General features: G+C 36.9%; 8 protein-coding genes across 8 annotated transcripts; 4 read left to right on the plus strand and 4 right to left on the minus strand.

Moving 5' to 3' along the window:
• Positions 1-2,097: 2,097 nt before the first annotated feature.
• GCK72_021063 (uncharacterized protein) lies at positions 2,098-2,307 on the minus strand (the record flags this gene model as incomplete). Its single annotated transcript, XM_053733988.1, has 1 exon — positions 2,098-2,307. One exon carries the CDS (start codon positions 2,305-2,307, stop codon positions 2,098-2,100), a length of 210 nt encoding a protein of 69 aa, XP_053582901.1.
• Positions 2,308-2,348: 41 nt separating this feature from the next.
• On the minus strand, positions 2,349-3,957 carry GCK72_021064 (uncharacterized protein; the record flags this gene model as incomplete). Its single annotated transcript, XM_053733989.1, has 5 exons — positions 2,349-2,775; positions 2,826-2,996; positions 3,043-3,126; positions 3,171-3,380; positions 3,929-3,957. The coding sequence occupies 5 exons, from the start codon at positions 3,955-3,957 to the stop codon at positions 2,349-2,351; spliced, it is 921 nt and encodes a 306-aa protein (XP_053582902.1).
• A 1,429-nt stretch (positions 3,958-5,386) lies between these two features.
• Positions 5,387-6,859, plus strand: GCK72_021065 (uncharacterized protein; the record flags this gene model as incomplete). Its single annotated transcript, XM_053733990.1, has 4 exons — positions 5,387-5,848; positions 5,897-6,042; positions 6,438-6,654; positions 6,704-6,859. 4 exons carry the CDS (start codon positions 5,387-5,389, stop codon positions 6,857-6,859), a joined length of 981 nt encoding a protein of 326 aa, XP_053582903.1.
• Positions 6,559-8,925, minus strand: GCK72_021066 (uncharacterized protein; the record flags this gene model as incomplete). Its single annotated transcript, XM_053733991.1, has 6 exons — positions 6,559-6,639; positions 7,655-7,996; positions 8,052-8,192; positions 8,243-8,537; positions 8,590-8,707; positions 8,892-8,925. The coding sequence occupies 6 exons, from the start codon at positions 8,923-8,925 to the stop codon at positions 6,559-6,561; spliced, it is 1,011 nt and encodes a 336-aa protein (XP_053582904.1).
• A 385-nt stretch (positions 8,926-9,310) lies between these two features.
• GCK72_021067 (uncharacterized protein) lies at positions 9,311-10,578 on the minus strand (the record flags this gene model as incomplete). The annotated part of the gene is made up of 5 exons (XM_053733992.1): positions 9,311-9,712; positions 9,767-9,910; positions 9,961-10,255; positions 10,308-10,431; positions 10,545-10,578. 5 exons carry the CDS (start codon positions 10,576-10,578, stop codon positions 9,311-9,313), a joined length of 999 nt encoding a protein of 332 aa, XP_053582905.1.
• A 434-nt stretch (positions 10,579-11,012) lies between these two features.
• Positions 11,013-11,986, plus strand: GCK72_021068 (uncharacterized protein; the record flags this gene model as incomplete). The annotated part of the gene is made up of 3 exons (XM_053733993.1): positions 11,013-11,083; positions 11,133-11,720; positions 11,779-11,986. The coding sequence occupies 3 exons, from the start codon at positions 11,013-11,015 to the stop codon at positions 11,984-11,986; spliced, it is 867 nt and encodes a 288-aa protein (XP_053582906.1).
• Positions 11,987-15,159: 3,173 nt separating this feature from the next.
• GCK72_021069 (uncharacterized protein) lies at positions 15,160-15,926 on the plus strand (the record flags this gene model as incomplete). Its single annotated transcript, XM_053733994.1, has 4 exons — positions 15,160-15,243; positions 15,289-15,357; positions 15,402-15,558; positions 15,610-15,926. The coding sequence occupies 4 exons, from the start codon at positions 15,160-15,162 to the stop codon at positions 15,924-15,926; spliced, it is 627 nt and encodes a 208-aa protein (XP_053582907.1).
• Positions 15,927-16,419: 493 nt separating this feature from the next.
• Positions 16,420-17,803, plus strand: GCK72_021070 (uncharacterized protein; the record flags this gene model as incomplete). The annotated part of the gene is made up of 4 exons (XM_053733995.1): positions 16,420-16,607; positions 16,658-16,891; positions 16,939-17,560; positions 17,606-17,803. The coding sequence occupies 4 exons, from the start codon at positions 16,420-16,422 to the stop codon at positions 17,801-17,803; spliced, it is 1,242 nt and encodes a 413-aa protein (XP_053582908.1).
• Positions 17,804-17,945: the final 142 nt, after the last annotated feature.

The raw sequence follows: 17,945 nt of genomic DNA on the forward strand, positions 1-17,945 counted from the left end.
CAAAATCAGGAAACATTTTGCGTTTTTGAACTTTTTTTGGAAATTTTTTGAACTTTTTTGAAAAAAGTATAGTTTTCAAATAAACATTTAAAATTGAATCAAAATGTGAATATGTATGAAAATTTAAGCATTTTTACTCTTTTTTTTAGAAAAATTTCAAAAAAAAAATTTGGTAAAAATGGGTACCCATTTTTGAATCCGGGCCGAGCGGGAGAAATTTCGGCCCGGCCCGATTTTTGACAAGTCTGAATCGGACCGATTTAAACCGAACGTTTTCAACGTTGCATTAAGAAACAAAAATGAAGAAAATTAACAAGAAACCCCACAATTAAAATCGAATCGCCATTGAAAAAAATGGGAAGGAATCTCAACGTTTTTAACGTCTTTTCTAGCGGGAAAAAAGGAATTCAAACCGAATTTATAACAAAAACAATAAGAACAAAATAACAGCAAATTGGCAGTGGTTTAACAGATAAAATGAATTAGAAACAAAAGAAGAATTATTGTTTTCTTTCGAGGTGAACGGCCTCCTCTCGATAGTCGACCCTTTCTTGATATTCGAATTCGTAGAAATCATTGGTTCCAGGAATTGGGTATCGACGAAGCGACGGGAAGTTGGGAACCAAAGCCTCTGGTTCATTGAAATACTTCATGATTTGGCATGGAATATCGCGAATATCTGACGGTCCGAGCATGTAGAGAACACATTTCTCTACTTCACCATATTCCATGAGCTTCTGAAAATAACTTTCCTTTGCAATGCACCAAATTGTTTTTTTTTCTGAAAAAAAAACTAACCTTGAGGAAATTTGCTTTCAAATCGTCTGCAGCTCCTTCGAGTCGCAAAGTGAATCGTGGACAGTTGTATAGAGCATCCAATGGAAATTCTGAAGTGCGTGTCGGACTAGTAATACATAACATTTTAGCTGACTGGCATTGCTCCGATTCAATAATTTCACACAATTCTTCGCGTGTTGGATTCTTGAGGAACATTGTGATCTCTTCGAGTACTCCGGGAATCATATAGTGCAAATCAATTTTAGATGAACCGCCGTTAGAGTTAAATTCGACCTTCTTCACATGAAGTTTCCGATTCGATTTGTCCAGTTCTCTGATGAATTCTCTCCAATAGATATCTTCTCCATCAATCTTCAATTTATCCAATTGGAGTTTCGGGAGCTTCAGCACACTCATCGAGAAAGAATTGGGATTCTGGTGAAAACAAGAACTGAATATTTTATTTTCATTTTGTCCAGAATTGCGTGACTTCAAATAGATATCCCATTTATTCGCAGAGCTATACCAAAACTTTGTCACTTTCAGAACCCAGTTATCGACTTGAAATCGAATATCCTTGCACACATTTCGGAGTTGGAATCTGAAAAATTCGTATCTTGAATGCAACTTCTAATCGGTCCCCGACACCAATGTATTTTTTCGAATTAGAAATCTTCTAATTCGAATTTTTCGCTTACCTATCTTCCAGCTTCAAGTATTCTCCAACTTTCTCAAAGATTTCCACCGGCAAGTCGGTGAACAAACGAGTTTTCGGATCCAAACTGAAAATATCTTTATTTTTTCTGATCATAATTTATTTGTGATCTAAATACCTCCTATCATAATCCAAATCGTACTTTCCCTGAGCAAATCTCATGAACCAAAACTCGAATTCCGGATAATTCATGAAATCTTCTCCAAACTTTTTGCAAAACTTTTTGAAACTTTCGAAAATTGGAATTCCTTCTATGAACTCGTAGAGGACACAACTGCGAATCATTTCGGGGTCGTTCTTGATGATTTCAGTCATTTTTTAGTTGTTGATTACTGAAAAATCGGTATGGAAAGGGGTTTTTAACATGAAAAATTGGTCAAATCCATTCAAATTTGAATAACACTTTTGCTCGTAAATTGGTGGGCATTGTCTGCATGTACACCAACTTTACGTACTTTTAAAGCTACAGTATCCCGACAGTGAAATCTGGAAAGAGAATATAGATAACAGAAGTCGTTTCGAACGTGAAAACAAGAAAAAAATTGAAGAAAAGTGAAGAAAAACAACAGAATTTTATAACAGAAACAATTTAAATCAACAAAAAATTATTTCTTCCTTTCAATACGAATTCTGTTTTCTTCAAATTTCATTTCAAAGAATTCCTGTGAATCTGAAATTGGATAACGGCGAAGATTCCACCGTTCTGGAGCATCTGTATCCTCTCTATCCATCAACTGCGAGAGTATTAGAGAACCAAATTTTTCCTTTTTAGAACGAATTTCCAGGTGGCATATATCCAGATGCGCGGAGTCCATGAGATTCTGAATAGCTTTTTTAAAATCATTTTTGTTAAAATTTAAGTATGAACCTTGACAAGTTCCAAAAGCTTTTCCCCACAAACTTTGTTATAAAAAATGAGAGTGAATCGTGGACAATTATAGAATGATTCGAATGGAAGCACGGTCATCGGAAAAGAATTTTTAATTGTGAGCATTTTCAGTCCTTGACGCTGTTCAGATTTCATAATTTCACTCATTTTTTCGGCTGAATCACTGAAATACAGGTTGACTTCTTCAAGTGCAGACGGCTCAAGGAAATCCAAAGTGATTGATCCTTTCGATGATTTTTTAGTCATTTCATACTTTTTCACGAGTAATTTATGATTCGATTCACTCAATTCCTCAATAATTCCTCTCCATTTCTCATCGTAACAACGAATTTTCAATTTATCTAATCGCAGTTTTGGGTTCTTCAATACACTCATTAAATTGTCCCGTTCGAGTCTGTAAACACAAATTTTACCTCTTTTTAAACTCGAAAACTGCCATTTTACCTAGAATATTCGTATAATCTCGCTTCAAACGGTGATGATATCTTATTTTTCATTAAAACACGAGAATATTGAGGTTTCAAGTAGTGAATGTACTCCATTTCAGTGACTTTTGGATCCCAACTATCGATCATACATCTGATTTCTTCAGTTCCTGCTATTCGGAGATTGAATCTGAAAATTCCTGTTAAATAATTACTAGAATCGATTATTAGATTACCTATTTCTCAAATCCAAATACCGTCCGATTCTTTCCATTACATTTGGTGGCAAATCGATGAACAAGCGTGTTTTTGGATAGAAACTGAAATAATTTCAGTGAATTCTCTTCAGAAAACTCAAAAGAACCTCCTATCATAATCCAAACCGAATTTTCCCTGAGAAAATCTCATGTACCAAAACTCGAATTCTGGATAATCGACGTCGTTATCCAATCTCTTTCGTAACTCCTTATAACTTTCGAAAATCGGTTTTCTATCCGAGAATTTGTACAGAATACAAGTTCTAAACACTTTCGGATTGTTCTTGATGAATTCGGCCATTTTGGTGAGGAAGTTTCTGGAAATCATTGAGATTGACCACTTTTAAAGTTAGAAATAGACGAAAATTCAGCTAGAACGGTAATTTCCCAAAAAATAACGATTTTCAATGAATATAATTCGTCAAAACAGATGAAATTGGTGAATAAACTCTCGAAAGATAAAATTTACAACATTTTTCTTTGAAAAACCATAAAAAATCAAGTTTCCAACACGAAAAATAAATAGAGAAAGTTTGAAAATGTTTGAAACTACTTGATCGTAAAATAGTGCGCATTGTCCGCATTGCGTATTTTCATAACTACCGTAGTCAGTTACCAAAAAAATGCAGATGAAGTGTTTCCGCTGGAATATTTCGAGGTTTTTGATCAACGTATTCGACGTGATCGTGACGAACAAAAAGAATACGAGAAAATAAGATAATTATAACAAAAATTTAAAATATAAGGAATTGGGAGAACTTGCTCCTTCATCGGACCACCCGGGTGGAATCGAACCAACTCGAGTCCCTCAATTTCGCACACAATTTTCTTCGGTTTCGGTAGAGCGCGGTTGTAAAAAGCGTACCGTGTTAATAATGCGAACACCACCTCCATAATCTCTTAATTCCCCCTCTATGATTCCCTTCCACCCGTCTCATTTTCACATTCACTACCTCCTTGTTCCCCTCCTCCCCTCTTCTCCTCCCCTTGTCTTCCCCTCGTCTCTCATTTTCCCATTTCCCTCGCCACCCCAGTTCTCTGCACCCTCCAACAGACCTCCCGTACGAGTCCTCATCTTTTTTCAAATAATTGTATAGGTGTCTGCGTCTCCCTCCCCTCTCCACCATCTCTGACCGCGTACATTTCTTTTTTGAAGTTTCTTTTCTTTTCTTTATTTTAATTTATTTTTTTGTTGCATGTGAAATAAAAGTCACTAGAAAAATTGTTCAGTTTATAATATAAGTATTCCCTTTTTCATACAGTTTTTCTTTGAGATCTTGTCGAAAACAACAAAAAGATTGATTCTTTCACAATTTTCGAAAATCTCATACTTTTTGTCATGCCCCGATTTTTTCTCCAAATTTATTCATTTTAATGTCACATTTTTAAAAGAAGGTTATACGATATTTCAAAATCAACCTATGCAAACGCGCTTTGTTGAGATGGCGTTTTTGCTCATATTATTTGAAGCCTAAATTGCACGATTTTAATATTTTTTGAAAACTATACTGCTCCACATAAATATACGTTCACCCCATTATTTTTTGAAAGACCACTTTTTTTCAAAATTTTCGAAAACTTGCTCCTAAATATCACAAATTGGTACAGTTTCAAGTTTATTTGTGTATCCATCAGTAATTTTCCGAACAGAAAACCAGAGATAGCACAATTTTCGATTTATTGAAAAATTGACATTTTTCATGGGTGAACGTATATTAATGTGGAGCAGTATAAAATTTTTTCGAAAAATTTTGCATTCGCGATTATATTTCTTCTTAAAATAATTTCTTGTCAAAATTCTTAATTTTGATCAAAAAAGTTTAGGTATGTGATTTTTCTCAAAAGGGCGCGTTTGCATAGGTTCACTTTGAAATATCGTGAAATCGGTTTCAAATTATATGATAAATTTCAAATTATTTGGCCGAATAATTTTATATGATTGAAATTTGTCAAACATTATTTCGTCAAACAATTTGTTTGACTTTAAAAGTTCAAATAATTCTTTGAAACAACACAGGGGATACGAGACGTAAGGTCCGCAACGAAAAGTTTTGAATCTACCGGCCGAGTTGCGATGCGTGTGCGTCGCGTTTTCCGTTGAAAGATACGACAAACACACGCTGAACTTGAACTTGGCACTCAGCCAAGACCTTTTTTGACACCGTGCCAACCGCTGAGCGACGGAGCGCGTTTAAGCGACGGAGCGCGTTTAAAAAAGTTATAGTCGGTGTTTGCGGACCCGATGTTTTGAGATTCGAGTTTTAAGCCAATTTCCTTTTTTCAAACCTCAAATTCTCCCTGGAAAAAAAAGCATATTTTCCAGATGTCTCAACCAATATTCCAAATTGGAGAATCCTTCGTCTGCATCTTCAAAACCAATGTTCCATACGAAGCAAAAGTGATCGGAATCAAAGAAGTGAAAGGGAAACAATGCTATGTCATTCACTACACCGGATGGGCGAGTCGACACGATGAGAAAGTTCAATTAGGAGCAGAAGAGGGGAAAATGTTCAAAGGAACTCTGGAAGAATACGCGAGAACTCACAATGTAGAGATTCCGACTGTTGCATTGAATTCTGCAAAGAAGAAGAGATCAGTTGTGGAGCAAGGGAATCAGAGTGAGGAGAGTGATGAGTCAAGTGACATGGAATCTCCAACTCCTGGACTCAGATTTGATATGGCAAGTCCGCTGAAAAAGATCATAATCGATGACTCCAAATACCTCAAATCCAATGTTCTCACACATGTTCCAGCAGCATTCTCGATCGATGAGATTGTCAGTGATGTAAGTTACAGTAAACGATTTTGTATTATTTGATTTTTTTTGTTTCAGTATCTCAAAACAATCCCAGCCACTGACCAGGAACTTCAAGAAGTGAATCAGGTGAACTTCACAGTGACTGAAGATGATCCGACTCCTAATTCGGTTCTAGCGATTTCAGCTCAATCGCTCGTGCAGTTTTTTGATGTTGTTTTGGGGTGAGTTACTGGGTTTTTAGGGTTTTCAGATTTACGGGTAACATAGCATAATGAACATTTTTTAAGTCGAGAAACACAGGTGGGTTTCGTAGGTTTGTGGATAAAAAGATGATAATTTTCTACTTTTCCAAACTTTGACATTTGGAATCAAGGTTTTCTCAGCTTTCCGATGATATAAGTCCCGCCCCATAACTCCAAACTGACTTCATGACCTTCTCTGGTAAGGAAAAACCTACCTGCTGCCCTTTTAGATCATTTTTTCTTATTAGTTTGTAAGTGTTCCTGCTCCAAAATTCCGCAGCTTCAAAATGACGGAAGCCGGAAGTAGAAAGTTGGAATTTCCAACAACACTGGTTTGCAACCGTTAACCCCTTCAAACATACCCACATTTCCAGCTTCCACCTGCTCTACCCAAACGAACGCAAACAATACAATGATCTCGTTCACAAAGTCGCAATCGACGAAGGTCTCGTACTTGTAAACCCCAACAATCTCCCAGCACCAGCCGGATTCAAGTCATCCGAACACTACGGTCTCATTCATTTCTTGAGAATGTTCACCAAATTGCCGAAGCTTCTCGAAGAGTCCGGTCTCAATCTGAATGTTATTAATGTGAGTTTCAAGGCGTTACTTGGAGTTGAGAAGTCCTTGTCTTTTTCAGCGTCTCACCATTGGAATCGAGTCACTTCTGGAATTCCTCGAGAGAAACTTCGAGAAGTACTACAATAACGGTGTGGATTATGATTCGACGGCTGCTGAGGAGGCGGGTTCAAGTGCAAGTGCTCCGAGAGCAACACGTCGTGTCTCGAGAAGATAATTCTTATTCCTTGTTATTTCTGTTTTGAAAACGGGCGTTTTGCTGAGAATGTTATTTTTTATTTTTGACTACACATTTCTTATTATCAAACTGAAACAAATAAATCATTACCTTTATCTGCAGAGATGTTATTTCTCTCATTCCTCAAAAATGTAGTGCTCGCCGCGACGCGCACGCCACGCATCTCCCTCAAAAACATTTTCGTGTTTGAATTTGAGGTTCCTCGCCGTTACCTTGTGCCGGCTCGGTTTGCAAGTATGGTTTAAACTTTCATTTCGATATGTTTTATTCAATAATATCAATTTCTTTGATGAAGTACAAAAACATTTGAACATTGCCAAAAAAAGTTTAAAAGAGTAAAATAAGGAGTCACAACAGTGGGAGGCGTAAGGTCGCTACGTCGTGTCTTTCAATATAAACCGCGACGCGCACGCAACGCGACTCGGGGAAAAATTAAAATCTGTTCGTTTCGACCAAACGCCTCTATTGCTGTGTACAATTGAAATCAAGAAAAAAATAGTTAGAAAACATCAAACTTGTCAAAAATCGGGCCGAAAAAATAGAGTAAAAATGCTTAAAATTTTGTACACATTCACATTTTTATTCAATTTTGAAATTTTCTTCGAAAACTATACTTTTTTCGAAAAATTTCCAAAAAATATTCAGAAACTCAAAATCTTTTCAAAAAATGTTTGAAAATGGGCCGAACGGGCCGAGATGTTTCCCGATCTTGACCCGGCCCGGTCCGTGACAAGTCTGAACAACATGATCAATTGCAGTTATTCTCGCACAAACTTTTCCATGTTCCATAATGAATACGTTCAACTCGGTCGACTCGTTAATAGGGATAATTGCAAATTGAATTACATTGCCACCAAAGACTGTCAACGTTATCTTTCTTGCGATTAGTTCCCGAGAAAGCATTTTGAACAGCTCTGTTGAGTATCCACTCAACTTTGACTTGAAAACGCTTCCAATCGGTCGATCGGTTCTTTTTGACACACTCCTACAGTAATCCACTACCTCCCTACAACTCAGTTCCGTTTCAATTGTAATAGATTCACAATTCCATTCTGACAATATGTCTGTGTAGATTATCGGATCTCTTGTCACTGTCACTTCTTTTGCATACTTGATCTTAAAAAAGCTCAATTTCTGGTCTACAAACTGACTCCATAACTTCGCAACTAACCATGTCATTTCTGATTATACGATCAGTTTGCAGAGTTTTAACTGGTCTAGTTGTACGGATGATCCAATTGTTCCAGTCGTTACGATCTATCAAATTTTCGATTGTCAAGGGAATACAGTTCAAAATACATTTCGGAGTGTACTGGAAAATCAAAGTTTCATTAACGCGCTTTTTAGATATAAACAACTTACTTTTGTCTCAAGTGTCTTTATTGTTGTCCCCGGTCTGCTCAGATTATACAATGCAAACTTTTCAGTCGCCTCATACAGAGACAGTCCTGTTGATCGTTCCATCCATTTTCCGGAGCACCACATTGCTATCTTGCCATCACTTTCGTTTTTCGAACCAAAATTACCAATTGAAACATTTTCAAAGCGCAAAATGATGTTGCTAGGGCCTCTTGTTTGGATTTCCACACGTTCAAGATGATAGGGTAGTCTTTCTTCGAGTTTTCGAATCGTTGGACATTTTGCGTATAGTTGTTTTCTGGAATGAGGTTTTAAGATTATCGTTGGTCATGAGGCACGTAAATCATTACCGTCTACCAAAGCAGATGAACTCCACAACTGAGACCAAGGACGGGTAGGTTAGTGGTTTGGTTAGAGGTTTGAAAGGCTGCAAGACAGCGACAGATTCCGTCGACGGTGGTTTGGTACCTGAACATACTCAAGTCAAGAAAAGGGAAATGAAAAGCGTTGAGGCCATAGAGTTATTTGCCATAAATACTATATTTGAAGCACATATGCTCAAATGTTTCAAATTGCATTTTACAAGCTCGTAAGTTCTTATTTTCCCTCAAAACCTTTCAAAAACGGCAAAAAACGATAGAAACTGAAATACCTTGTGATTGATTTTTCGACGCTTTTGATCCCATGGTCCGTGAATGAAGTATTTCTTGAAGATTAAAAAAAAACGGTGTGTTGGTAGAGGCAAGAATCAATATTTTTTCCTCTTGGTAGACCAGAAGAGACTTACTATTAGTAGTGGTCTGCCACGTCCTCCTCTATTTGTCTTGTTGTGGCCATATAGCCGCATTAGAATCGGCCAGAGGACCGTCAGGTGCGTTAATCCTCCAGAAGGCTAGGTTGGTGACGTGGGAAACTGCTAATGAGGCGGTACAGATCTTCAATATTTATAGAAAAAAAAAGAGGTTCGTAAGTGAGAAATTACACAAATTAATCCTAAAAACATTAAACATTGACAAAAAAGATGAAGTTAAAAATTAGAAAAATATGAAGTTGGAATCAAGAAAACAATAGTTAGAAAACTTGATCAATTGCGGTTCTTCTCGCACTGACTTTTATCCAAATTCCTGGTTCCATCCTGCATACGTGTAACTCAGTCGATTCGTTAATGTAGATAGTTGCACATTGTATCAGATTGCCAAAGAAGCCTTTTAACAACATCTTTTTTGCATTTAGTTCCCGAGAAAGCATTTGGAACAACTCTGTTGAGTAACCACTCAACCCTGACTTGAAAACGCTTCCAATCGGTCGATCGGTTCTTTTTGACACTCTCCTACAGTAATCCACGACCTCCATATAAGTCAGATCCTTCTCAATTGTAATAGATTCACAATTCCATTCTGACAATATGTCTGTCTGGATTCTGATCGAAAGATGTGATGGTCTTGTCACTGTGACTTCTTTTGCATACTTGATCTACAAATAACTCAATCTCTGGTCGACATACTGCCTCCAAACTCCGCAACTCACCGTGTCATGTCTGATTATAAGACCAGTTTGCAGAGTTTTAACTGGTCTAGTTGTACGGTTGATCCACTCGTCCCATTCGTTACAGTCCACTATCAAATTTTCAATTGTCAAGGGGATACAGTTCAAAATACATTTCGGAGTGTACTGGAAAATCAAAGTTTCATTAACGCGCTTTTTAGATATAAACAACTTACCTCTGTCTCAAGTGTCTTTATTGTTGTCCCCGGTCTGCTCAAATTATACAATGCAAACTTTTCAGTCGCCTCATATAAAGACAGTTTTGTTGAGCGTGTCACTCGTTTTCCAGGACACCACATTTCTATTTCGCCTCTATTGCCGGGATGCGCACCAATGTCACCAGTAGAAAAATTGTCAAATTTCAAAATAATGTAGCCAGGGCCTATTGTTTCGATTTTCACACTTTCAAGATGATAGGGTAGTTTTTCTTCGAGTTTTCGAATTGTTGGACACTTGGCGTATAGTTGTTTTCTGGAATGGAGTTTTAAGACTGACGTTGGCCATGACGCATGGAAAACGTTACCGTCTACCAAAGCTGATGAACTCTACAACTGAGACCAAGGACGGGTAGGAGAGTTGTTTGATTGGAGGTTTGATAGGTACTTGCTGCAAGACAGCGACAGATTCCGTCGACGGTGGTTTGGCACCTGAATTTTTCAAATTGCATTTTACAAGCTCACAGGGCTATATTTAACTCATATGAATTTAAATTATTTTCCCGCAAAACTTTCCGCGGAAAACGGAGAAGGAACTGATATACCTTTTGATTGATTTTTCGACGCTTTTGATTCCATGATCCGTGAAAGAAGTAGTCAGTCCTGTTGAGCGAAAAAACGATGATTGGGTAGAGGCAAGAATCAATATTTCTTTCTCTTGACAGCGTATGCGGACCAGTGGTGGCGTATGAGTGGTCTGCCACGTCCTCCTCTATTTGTCTACTTGTGTTCATACGGTCCCATTAGGATGAGCCAGAGAAACGTCTGGGTGTGTGCTAATCCTCCGTAAGGCAAGGTTGGTGACGTGGCACCCTACTAATGAGGTGGTAGAGACCTTCAATATTTGCAGAGTGTCCCCTGGGGCATTTCCTAACCGAAGACTGCTGGGCCGACAGTCACCGCCATAGTTTTTGCTTACGGCAGAGGACCACCGGTATTGATTTTTCTCTCAGGTTTTACTCTTTTTTCCTCAAAATTTCATGACTGATTTCAAACTTTCCAGATTCTCTGCAATGACTTCAAACAAACCGCTCACCTATCTTTGCAGCCGCACAGTTTTACAGTATCTCAGTTTTAGTAGGAGGTGAGTTTCGATATTCAGGCAACAAAAAAACTAATTTCAATCATTCTAGAAAGCAATTCTACCTCACGTGCCCAGCAATCAGAAAAACGGAAGAAAGTGTGCCTCACCGTTTGGAATCAGTGAGAGCACATTCCACATCTAAAAACCTAACCGTCATAGCTATCGATGATTTTGAATTTCGTTTCTGGAAGCTGATCGATAGCACTCAATTAGTTGTTCAGAATTCTACAAAACTGGAGACTCTTGTGTCACAAACGGTATTTGAGCAGGAGGCAGACGACAAGTTTTTGTTGTATTATTTCAACAGAGAGGGGACAGTTATCAAGAACTTAGAGGGCGAATGTCGTTGGATTCTTGAGTGCAAACTGAAAGCGATCAAAAATTTGGTCACTCGCATGTCCCAGGAAACTGTTAACATGGGAATTCTATTAAATTTGAATTGCTATTCAATTTCGGTCGATTCACGTATGACACCGACAGAATTTTTGGATTACTGTAGAAGTTTGGCAACGCGGACTGATCGACCGATTGGAAGTGTTTTCAAAATGAATATCGGACTATTCAGCATCACTAGAAATGCATATTTCGATCTTGTTCATTCGCAAATGAATGCAAACATAACATTACTGGATGGAGAGTGAGTATCCACTATATTAAGGTTATTGAAAAATTATAAATAAATAATAAATTTACAGAAAGTATGCAACGATTCCGATGGACGAGTCGAAAGAGCTGATCATATATTGTGATAATAAAGCTCTGGTTGTTGAAGTCTATGCGAGTGGTACGAGAGCCGAACAAACTACTGATCATTCTGAAAGACGTGCGCGACGAGTTGAACAGTTTCCATACTATCCACATCTTCCAATCCTTTACAACCCATATGAAAGGTTCTGGGCATAGAGATACCAGTTTGGGTCGAACGCTCAGTAACTTTAGTTTTCAACCTAATTTTAATAATCTTTCATGTGCAATATGCAATTATCACCATGTGCTACCTCAAATCAAAACCACCCGGATCATAACAGGTACAACGAAAAACCGTCAAATCTGGGTCTTGTGGCTTCAGGCTCCTGATACGTACCTGTTCTGATTTGGACTGTTCTGATCAGAGGCTGCCCTATCACAAGTGTCTCACAATACTTTTAAAATATCCTTACATGTGCAATTCTTAATTTTTCAATAAATGTTCTCACATCATGTCTGATTTAAAGAAAACAAATTTATTACACTGAGGGCCTTAGGGGGGTCAGGGCATAGTTAGATGATAAATGATTGGCCTTCACTCTCCAATACTTCGCAGTTGAACTCTCGACACCACAATAAATGACAAGAAGAATAAACCATCTATCAGTATGTATGAACCTATGGTGTCGATTTTGTATTTTCGAATTGACGCGTTCAATGTCGAATGCCGATTTAAAACGACCGAGAGGGTAAGGATTTGAAGTTTAATGAGAAAAATTTGATGGAAGCGAATTTCAACTCAAAAATCTTCTAGATAGGAATTTCTTTTCACAGATTGTTTCGCACCCATTATGAAATTGTTCTATTTCAAAATACAGAATTTGTATCCACGCAATTGCAACGCGTTTTTCTTTCAAAAGAAAAGTGAGAGGCCCCACGTGGCCCCGTCATCAATGGGTCCCCAATTTTTTTTTCAACTTTTCACTAAAAACTTCATTTTTTCAGCTAATCTCCCATAAAAAATGTATACTTTCTCTATAACATCTCCGATTATTTTTCAATACGACTACGGTACTTTCCCAAGTACGCATTGCGGATAATGCGCATCATTTTACGCGCAATAAGTTTCAAATTCTTTTTTTCCTTATTTTTTCAGCGGTTTTCTCATTTCATGCCGTTTTTTGCAGTAATTTCTCATTGTTTCAGACGAGAATGTCTACTATAAGCATTTTCGAATCGACATTCGCTCAATCGGACAAAACTGATGCGATTCTGGTCGTTGAGGACAAGAAATTGCATGTGAATAAAGCGGTGAGCGTGTTTTTTTCAATTGAAGTTTTTGAATAATCAGCATCGATTTTCAGCTTCTCTCCTATCATTCCGACTATTTCAACACTCTTTTCAATGGAGAATTCAAGGAAAAATCGATGCAGGAAATTCCTATTAAAGATGTCAAATATGAAGATTTCGCCACTCTTCTGAGTCTGGTTCAGGACAAGCCAATCAAATTGAATGATGAGAAAATCCATACCGAGCTTTTGAAATGAACTTTTCTTTCAGGAGACGAAGACAAACTCGAAGCCCTTTTGGAACTAGCTGATCGGTTTTTGATCCCTGCTGCTAAGAGACACGTGGAACTTTTCATCGGACAAACTTATATGGATACACCAAAAAAGCTTAAACTTGCTGACAAATACGATCTCGAAGTCTTGCTGGAACAGACTTTGGACCCATATCATGTACGCAAGGATTACAGATGCATGCGCGAACACGTTAAATTGAAGTCTTCGACCAGGGTTGGGATATTCCGGGTCGCCCTTCTCTTGTAGAAATTTGAATTTCTTTTGAAAAAATTTCATTGAAAATGCTCGATTTCTGTGAAGTTTTTCAACTTGAATTTTCGACTTTTTTTTTGAACATCGATAAAAACTGGAGCGTATTTACGAAGAAATGTTGACTATTTTTTTTAATGAAAATTTCAAAAGAATGTTGAAAAAAACTTTTTAAAAATTGTGCACATTTCCTTTAAAAATGTTTGTCAATCACTAATTAGAAATGCGAGAATTAGTCGGTGAAGTCGACTGAAATATCAATGTTCAACCGATACTCCGATAATTCACCTAGTTTTCAGCGGAAAGAGTCTACTATGAGTTTCTACGAGTCGACATTCTCTCAATCGGACAAAACTGATGCAATTTTGATTGTTGAGGACAAGAAATTGCATGTTAATAAAGCGGTGAGTGTTTTCAAAATTGAAGCGTCCGAGTAATAATTATCGATTTTCAGCTTCTCTCCTATCATTCCGACTACTTCAACACTCTGTTCAATGGAGAATTCAAAGAAAAATCGATGCCAGAAATTCCGATTGAAGATGTCAAATACAAAAAATTCGCTACACTTCTGAGTCTGGTTCAAGATAAGCCAATAAAATTGAAATGTGAGAGAAATAATGAAACATTTCGCATAACTATGATATTTGAGGGAATTGGGAAACGCTGGAAAGCCTTCTCGAGCTCTCCGACCGATTTTTGATGCCAGCTGCTAAGAGGCACGTGGAACTCTTCATCGCCCAAATGGGTTTGAATAAATTGGAAGAACTTGAAACTGCTGATAAATACGATCTCGAAGTTTTGTTGCAACACGCCTTGGAGTTGTACGAAGATCTTTATGACTTCAGAGGCTGCTTCAATGATTTTGAAAAGTTTTCGGATAAGACCAAACTAGCTATTTTCAATTATTTCTTCAGATGCTTCGATAACGCTTTTTGAGTCACTTACCATTGTTTTTGTTTCCCACTTTGAATTGTTACTTTTTGAATAATTTCAGTTCATAAAGATTTTGTTTGTTATTTCACTTTCTTATTGCTTTGAATTAAACGTCTTTGGCGTAAAAACTATCTTTTCTGATTTTTTCGCTCAGTTTTTCTATCCGTCACTTCAATTCGAGTCTTCGGCAACGTTTAAAGAATAATTTTAAAGAATTTGTTGCTAAAATTAGAAAATTTTTTCGAAAAACTGGTTTTTTTTTCAAACTCCGTACCGAAACATACGAATAAAGTTTTTTCGAAAAATTTTGACTGAAAAAAAACGAAAATTCAACAAAAAATGAGTTTGCAGGAGGCAAAAATCTTGAATTTGTATGAAAACTTTAAGTATTTCAAGAAGAGTATCCCAGAAAACCTGTTTTTGAATACAAGATTAGTGAAAAGTTCCATTTTTCGTTACTTAATTTTTGAAAATTTCAGAAAAATTATCAAAATTTTTCGAACGGTTTTTCTGAAAACTATCCTAAAAAATTTTCGACTTATTTTTTATTCTCTACTTTTCTCATGAAGTCTATTTTAACTCACAAACCGGTAATTCACCTAGTTTTAGCTAACAATGTCTACTATGAGTATCTACGAATCAACATTCGCTCAATCGGACAAAACTGATGCGATTCTAATCGTTGGTTACGTTGATTGCACTCCAAAGGTATATTTATATCTAAAAATCATACTTGAAAACTCAAAATTCCAGCAAAAACAACTCCGCCTCAACGATAGCTCATCAGCGGCTCCCGTCAAAAAGATGTATGTCAATAAAGCGGTGAGAAATCAATAAATTCTTGAATTATTTCAAATAAATTTCAGCTTCTCTCCTGTCATTCCGACTACTTCGACGCTCTTTTTAACTCGAATTTCATTCAAAAATCGATGCAGGAAATCGATATTGAAGACGTCAAATTTGAAGATTTCGCTACATTGTTGAGTCTCGTTCAGAAGAATCCGATTGCGATTGCGCCGACAGGTACTGAAGAAGAAAAATCGATAATTCACTATAAATATTCAAAAATTTCAGAACATAACGTGGAGAAACTTCTGGAACTCGCCGATCGATTCATGTTACCCGCCGCGAAACGTCACTTGGAACTGTTCATGCTTTCTACTGAAATCGCGGCGATCAGGAAATTAAAAATGGCTGCGAGACACGATTTGGACACTCTTCTGATCCATTCACTGAAATTGTTTAAAACGAAAGAGGAATTCAATCCAATGAACCAGTTCTCCGAATTCACTGACAAAATTAAAGCGAGAATTTTCGACCGTCATATTGAGTTGAGTAATGTCACCGTGATGTTTGCACCACAGCGAAGATATGCACAATTGAAAAACTGAGTAAATTAAAGGCTGAAATTGTTGTTTTTTTTGTTATTTTTCACTTTTTTTCTGTTATTTTTTGTTGATAAACGTGTTCTTTTTGAATAAAATTCTATTCGCATTACGGTTGTTTATGAAGTACGCAGAGTCGGTGTATTGCGTACTCTGCACCCGATTTGACGAACAATTGCTCATTTTAATATTTTTAATTTTTCCACTGTCCCAAAAACTTAATTTTCTATGGTTTTGAACAGTTTTTGGTGAATTTTTGTTATTTGAACAATAATTTAAATCGATTTTAACAATTTTTGATTACAATTTCCACTATTTTTTCATCAAAATCATGGATTTTCGTTCACTCGACAATTTTTCCCTTTCCTCTCAAATCTCTACCTACAATCGCCGTATTTTTGTTGTTTTTCAATTGATTGTAATGCGTTTTTTGTTCTATCTCGCTTAATACTACAAAACACGAGAAAAACTAAATTGAATTTCAGAGAAATCTCGAAAAATGCCCGACCCGCCGTCGAATTCTCCAATCGATCTTCGTGCACATATTCGCTACGATAAATATCATCGTATTTCTGCTGAAAAATCATATAAAAACTATGAAAAACTGTGTGAAACTATGGGAAACGAAGCAATTTCGATTGAAGAATATGAGTCTTTGTATAATCAATACATTGAAGAAGATGAACGGTAAGAAAAGTCTTAAGAGGGAGAGAAATGCTCAAATTATTATTTTCCAGAGAGCTACCAGACATTCGTGGATGCATTTTATCTGATGTCATCAATGGAAAAACTGCTGAAAAATCATTGGACGATTTGTGTGATGCATTCAAATATCAGAAAATCGATAAAGAAGATCATGATTATTGGTACAACCGATTTGACAGTGGACACCGTTTCACTCGTGTCACATTTTCCGATTTCCCAGAAGATGTCCTCGCTGAAATTGTGGAGAAATGTGATATCATATCATAGTGAGCAAATTATAATGGGAAACATTTTTGAACTTTTTTATTTTCAGTTTGAATCTCCGCAACGTTTCATATGGACTTCGAGCTATCGCAGATCAGCTGCCGCCTCCCTGTACTCATATCGAGTTCGATATTACAGTGTTTGGTTGTCCAGACGTCTTTGTGGATGGTACACTTATCGTTGACTCGGAATTGGATGTTTTAACGAAGAAAAATTCAAGTCTTCAAATGGAAGCGATTGAAATCGGAGTATTGGAACCTTTACTGAGAAATCCGAAACTTCGTCTGAAAGATTTCGAGTTTTATTCGAAATCTGGTTCCTGGCTTGAAGGCGCTTTTTTGTATACTGATGCCGTAATCAAGCTGCTAAACTCATTGGATCACAAATTCCACGTGAAGAATTGCGCGATTGGAGTCAAAAAGCCGAAGAACTTGATGGACATTTTACGGTGTTTCAAACCGGGAACACTCGAAAGAATGGAAATTATCGATGGATTTACACTTCTCCATATCTACGAAATTGCTAAATTGGATCAATGGAAACAGGCGAAACATCTCGAATTGCGTTTGTATGGAGACGGCATGCCACCGATGGAACATTTTCTTCATTTTTCAACTATTGAAATGCGGTCTGGATCGATTTCTCTGACAGATATAGTCAATCTTTGCGATGTGATTTTGATATTTTCTGACAAACTTCATATAATTAAATTTCAGAGTGTATCCAAATGGACCAACTTCGAACATATCCAAATAGAAAATTACACGAGATTGGATAAGGAAGAAATCAAGAGAGTTCTGAATCTTCAGCCAACTGCCTCTCCAGAAGTTTACACAATTCCAAATTCAAACTTGTTTTTTCAGTTTTTGCTGAATCGATTCGGTATGGGATCTTTTAAAATCTACAGAAATTAAATGTTGTTTTCTATTGTTTTATTTCAATTATTGTTGTTAACTTTGTTATAAAATTGTTTTTTGTTGTGGTTTTTTCTATTTTTAACAGCAATGCGTGTCACTCGCCTTTTGTTATTTTCATGTTCACTTTACTCATCGAAAA

The sequence above is a fragment of the Caenorhabditis remanei genome, chromosome V (genome assembly GCF_010183535.1).
Source record: "Caenorhabditis remanei strain PX506 chromosome V, whole genome shotgun sequence".
NCBI classification, from domain to species: Eukaryota; Metazoa; Nematoda; class Chromadorea; order Rhabditida; family Rhabditidae; genus Caenorhabditis; species Caenorhabditis remanei.